The sequence below is a fragment of the Plectrocnemia conspersa genome, unplaced genomic scaffold (genome assembly GCF_051122295.1).
Source record: "Plectrocnemia conspersa isolate PC_06_02 unplaced genomic scaffold, ASM5112229v1 ptg000002l, whole genome shotgun sequence".
Taxonomy (NCBI): Eukaryota; Metazoa; Arthropoda; class Insecta; order Trichoptera; family Polycentropodidae; genus Plectrocnemia; species Plectrocnemia conspersa.
Window position 1 is genome coordinate 23,973,544 of NW_028277166.1, and position 6,000 is coordinate 23,979,543.

The 6,000-nt window shown below is 32.7% G+C and overlaps 1 protein-coding gene across 6 annotated transcripts in view; it reads left to right on the forward strand.

Annotated features, from left to right (window-relative positions):
* LOC148238107 (echinoderm microtubule-associated protein-like 1) overlaps positions 1–4,426 on the forward strand; it is a 74,873-nt gene extending 70,447 nt beyond the window's left edge. For all 6 annotated transcript variants that reach the window (XM_088205798.1, XM_088205800.1, XM_088205796.1 and 3 more), the window contains 12 exons: positions 127–294; positions 605–815; positions 886–1,092; positions 1,521–1,707; positions 1,778–1,986; positions 2,060–2,186; positions 2,253–2,383; positions 2,460–2,581; positions 2,647–2,779; positions 2,972–3,059; positions 3,136–3,362; positions 3,435–4,426. In XM_088205798.1, coding sequence (XP_088061924.1) covers positions 127–294; positions 605–815; positions 886–1,092; positions 1,521–1,707; positions 1,778–1,986; positions 2,060–2,186; positions 2,253–2,383; positions 2,460–2,581; positions 2,647–2,779; positions 2,972–3,059; positions 3,136–3,362; positions 3,435–3,560 — 1,936 coding nt within the window. In that variant the 3' untranslated portion in view covers positions 3,561–4,426. The remainder of the gene's footprint in view (positions 1–126; positions 295–604; positions 816–885; positions 1,093–1,520; positions 1,708–1,777; positions 1,987–2,059; positions 2,187–2,252; positions 2,384–2,459; positions 2,582–2,646; positions 2,780–2,971; positions 3,060–3,135; positions 3,363–3,434) is intronic.
* Positions 4,427–6,000: the final 1,574 nt, after the last annotated feature.

The window sequence follows — 6,000 nt, forward strand, 5'->3', positions numbered from 1 at the left end:
AATCTGCGCGTATAAACCAAAATTGAGGAAACCAATTTTATACGCCACTCAAGCTGTAAACCCAATGTCGTTTTCTCTAAAAAAACATCAAGGTCATAAAGTAATTTAAGTCCTTTTTTGTTTCAGCACTCACACGTGTCAATACAGCGATGACGATGGCACAGTCAGGATGTTCCTCCGAGGACGGCCCGTGGTCCTCCATGCCCCATCCGCCATCCTGGACTCTTACGACCTGAACAAAGTCGCTCCGCCGCCGCACACCAAGCTCAAGCTCGATTGGGTTTACGGCTACAGGTAGGGTTTGGTTATAAAAATATCCATTGAGTCAATTGTGTAGTAGTTTTTTTTCCAATTAATACCGTAACTCGTAATAGGTTTCGTTACATACATAATAGCACCAATCTACTTGTGGGCGAGGAGTCATTTACTCCGTCGAATTGCAATTTGCTCGTTTAACACAATAACGCTCGTCTATAATTAAATGATTCAAGAGATAATAGTAACATAAATAGTTCAATATATTTTGGATTTTAATTAAGATTTTGATAACATAATACCCACTTTATTATTACTTGGATTAATGATTTTTTTTATTTAATTTAAGGGGAAAAGATTGCCGAAGTAATCTCTACCTCTTGCCTACTGGTGAGATGGTCTACTTCGTCGCTTCTGTGGTCGTACTGTTCAACGTGGACGAGCAATGTCAGAGGCATTACATCGGTCACACCGATGACGTTAAATGCTTGTCGGTACATCCAAACAAATTGATTGTCGCCACCGGACAATGTGCTGGTCACAATAGAGTGGATGCAAGAGTAATACATACTATTCATTAACTCTCAATATGAATTAAACGTATAACTAATAATGATTGTATTATTTCAGCCACACATTCGAGTCTGGAACTCAGTATCTTTAGCAACATTGGCCATAATTGGTGCTAATGACTTTGAAAGAAGCGTTAGTTGCCTGTCGTTCTCGCGTGCTGACGGAGGCACATTATTGTGTGCAATTGATTCAGGAAATGAACATAATATATCTGTCTGGGAATGGCAACGTGGCGAAAAGGGAACCAAAGTTACTGAAACTAAGGTTAGTAATTGCGATTTATGTGTTTCGACATCAGACTACCAAAAAAATAATAGCTTATATAAATTCACTAACACATTAGACCAGTCGGTGACTATTATATAATTATAATTATGATTGATCACAGATTAGGTTTTCCTAAATTTTCCTAATCTTATGGATGAATATTGTGATGATTAATTCAAATCGAGCTAAGTCATCATATGTCTATAAAAAATAAAATAAATAAAAATGTGTAGAAAGCGTAAATTTTCTACAATGCTTTTGGTAACAATAGCATCTATATTTGCCTAGAGTTATGTATAATGTAAAATTCTTAAAATATTTTTTAATGATTAGAGTATCTTTTAAATTTTAATACATATTTTTATTTTTTACTATATGACGTTCTTATTACAGTTCTATAAAATAATTTTAAACAATAATTTCAGTGCTCCGTGGATACGGTAGTTGCAGCAGAATTTCATCCGCTCGATAGAAACCAAATCGTCACGTGCGGAAAGAATCATATTTCTTTCTGGACATTGGATCAAGGCGGAACTTTATATAAACGCTTAGGAGTCTTTGAAGGACGAGACAAACCCAAATACGTCACATGTCTAGCTTTCAACCATAACGGTAACATTAAATCTAACATAATTTTTCTAAATGTAATAAATTAAATCATCTTTTATTATTTCCTTATAAGGTGATACTATATCTGGTGATTCGAATGGAAACATAATCGTTTGGGGCAGAGGAACAAATACAATCATTAAAATAGTCAAAGGACTGCATGACGGAGGCATTTTTTCGATTTGCGTCTTAAAAGACGGTTCGGCTCTATCCGGCGGTGGAAAGGACAGTAGAATTGTTCAGCTCGACGGAGATTTAGCTACCACCGGCTTGGAATGTGCCGTGAGTTACATTATTTGAATAATTAAGTATATCTAATTTATATTGTGTGCTAATTTAATTTATTATAAAATAGATTGAAGGTCATTTTGGAGGTGTTCGTGTGATTGCCGAAGGTCGGGGATCGCAGATTTTAGTAGGAACCACAAAGAATTGCATCTTACAAGGAGATTTCCAATTAGCGTTTTCGCCTGTAGTGTTAGGTATTACAATTTAAAGTAACTTATATATATTTTTTTATTTATTATTAAAATGAATTTAATTAATAGGACATCTTGATGAACTTTGGGGTTTGGCGTGTCATCCGAATTTATCCCAATTTGTGACGGCTGGCTGGGATTGTTTGTTGCAAATGTGGGACGCTCTGTCCCATTCGACTGTGTGGAGTAAAGATATTGGAGTCCGTATTATGTTATTATTGTTTTTATTTATTTTACTGTACCTTTACTTATTTAGTTATATTTTAATCCATACAGGATAGAGCTCAAAGTTGTGCCTTTTCGAGAGATGGAACTGTTGTAGTAGTCGGCTGCTTGACTGGAAAATGGATGGTGTTTGATTCTGTGTCGAGGGAACTCGTCGCTCAAAATACAGACGGGTAAATATACATAAATAATTTAACTACGATTTTAAGTCAACGCTATAATTTGACTATGATTTCAGAGCTGAACCAATTCAATGCATCAAATTTTCGCCTGATGGCCGATTAGTCGTGTTTGGGTCTAGAGACAACTTCATTTATATTTATCAAGTGGACGACGATTCTAGAAAATATAGTCGTCTTGGTAAATGTTTGGTGAGTTTCATTTTAATTTTGTTTGAACCTACCCTGATCCAATTTATGATACGATTCTCAATTATGCTTTCTGAAGGGAAGTGAAAAACGGAGAAAGGTGATATATATAAATATAAATAGGCGTTGAATAGATGATCGATTATTACTTTATATATTTTAATGATACTCATTTTTTTTTTATTATACCTTTAGGGTCATTCAAGCTACATTACGAGTGTGGATTGGTCAGGTGATAGTCAATATTTAAGAACAAATTCAGGCGATTATGAAGTGCTTTATTGTAAGTCAGATATACTGAATTTAATTAATACATTCTTGAACTGGTTTTATTTTATAATGTGAATATATATATTTAGGGAATCCAATGACGTGTAGACAGATCACATCGCCATCTACATTGCGAGACGTCGAATGGGACTCGAATAATTGTACCTTATCGTTTAATACAGTCGGTATATGGCCTGAAAATGCTGACGGCACCGATATTAACTCATGTGAAGCAACTCATGATAAGAGACTCATGAGCACTGGAGACGATTTCGGAAAAGTTAAGCTATTCTCGTATCCAGTCACCCAACCAAAGGTACCTAGAATTTTTCCTTGTGGTTTACCCTTATATATATAATACATAATTATATTTTTTAATTATTTTTAGTCATTGTGCCACACATATGGCGGTCATTCAAGCCACGTCACTTGCGTCAGATTCTTACACGACGATACAAGACTAATATCTACAGGAGGAATGGACACAAGCGTCATGCAATGGTCGTTAGAGTAAAGAGCAGGGTTTACATAAAAAATAAACAATGATTTTTCAGATTGAACTCCGTATACATATTTTTTTTCTATACGGTTCTGGCCATGCCTTTTTAATACATCCTATATATATTTTTATATTATCGTAGGTTTAGTTTAGATCAGCCTTTGATATTATTTAATTAATCAGCTGGCACTATTTATATACTTCACTAGTTAAAAGAAAAATAGTTGCACGATAATATATTACAATTTAAAACGCAAGGATCAAAATTGGATTGAACATTAAAGAAACGCAACGGCTAGTGATTGAATAATAGTCATATTTGAAATATTTTTATCTAAACTTATATGTACCAATTGTATATTATAAATATTTTTTTTTAATAATAAATTTTATTAAAACAGACTATTATGTTAAAAAAGCTCCACTAATATAGTTTGTATTATTAGCGTATTTTATTCTTTGTACGAATCAAAATTAACTGTATTTTATATTATTACATATTGAATAATAATGAAAAGCTAAACGTTGTATATAAAACTAATTCGGGGTTGTGTTTATATAAATGTAATATTAACGATTTCTGTATATATTTGTCCGTCTTAAAGTGTGCCTGCCATTTATTAACGTTAAAATGATATAACCTCAATGTTTTGCTGCAACTTTTGAAGAAAAAAAAGAACGAATATTTAATTGTAATTAAGCACGCTTCCTACATTTGTATGTTTCTATATTATTGTATTTATTGAGCGCCTATTGCTGTTTTGGTGCAAATAGATTTTGTAATAACATGTATTGCTTTGTTACATCACAATAAAGTCAATTAGATGAACGCATTTATATGCATGTTTATAAACACATGAATAAATCACTCTAATGATGAATGTTGTTGTGTTTTAATTCTCCTACAATTTTCCTCAATGAAAACGCCAAAGAAGAATTACCAATTAAAATGATTTTAAATCAATTTGATACCATAGACTCAATGGTACCAGATTAAGTGCATAGTACACAATATAATCGTATATATTAAATAAATTGATACTCATAATTGAAATCTAAATAAACAAAGATATAACAGACATAGAAGATTAGGATTATTCTGACTCAGAAGTAGATTCTAATGATTAAATGATAGAAAATGAAGTCTAGGTTTGAATAAAATTCACTACGTCGATAAAATAATATTATAAATCGAAATCTAGGTAGTTTGTAGTTGAATACTATTAAAGATTTTTTAACTTTATCTATAAGAGCTCTTATACCGTTGGCTCCCATGATATACGGATGCGGGATACGCTTGCGTATTGTAAACAGTAATGTAATGAACTTCAAGATTTCATAAATGATTAGTTCACGGTGCAATTTAAAATTATATATATTTTTTAAATATTCTACCCATTCCTGTTATTGGGGGGCCAAATGTTTTGATCAACGCTCACTCGCGGCCGCTCGTTTGTTCCTAACCTTTAAAATACAATTATAAATGAAATGTGAAAGCGTCCAACGTTTTGCTACATAAATACGTTTTAAAGGTTAAGCGGCTTCCATAAATTATGTCACAGGTTTAGAGATGGAAGCCGCTTTAGGTGAAATTGAACTGCTTTCTAACGTTTTCAATTTTTATTATTTCGGAAAAGTAGGAAAGTTAATATATGGATAAATGATAATATAAATATCTAGCGTCCCGCACTATATAATTTAGGGCTAAACCACTAATTGTAGAGTATGTAGAAGTGTTTCGCTGGTCCTTCAAGCCCGATTAGATGGCTTTTCCGCAAGGGTCATATTCGCACGTAAATAAAATTTCCCCCAACTTCCAATGAAAAAAAATAAACAGACTAAATCGAATCACTCTAAACAGCAAAATAAGATAGTTTTGCTAATAATAAGTCAGTTATACTATGCGGAAATAAGTCAAACTGAGATAAAAAAAATGTTTACACTGTACATAATCAAAAGTTGCGGTTAACACATGTGGTGCAATGACGAATGAATATTTGAGGAGACCCTTTAGATTATTAATGAAAATGCTGGATATAGCAGCACTATATATTTATTTACTTTGAATGGAAAAATATCCGCACTGAAAATAAAAACAACAAAAGTCGATGTAAATATTTCATGAGAGCTTAACATGTAATTGGCAAAACCTGTTTACATTTATTCTTATGCTGTTGACGACCGTGCTTAACAGATGCGGGCTTTTCCCAGTATTGTTAAGCTGTTATCAAAGAGAAAGACTCTAGGAATATTTAAATTGGATAATATATTGATTAAAAACCTTCGTTTTTAACTAAAATATTTAATTCATGCTTTTTTTATATCTCCCAATTATCTGGAAAACGGGAAAAATTCATCCTTTAAATAAAATCTGGCAAAGCTGATAACATACCAATTCACTATCGCCTGAACAGTTGACTGTCGTCGTTTAGCAAATTACTTAAAAACATTATAA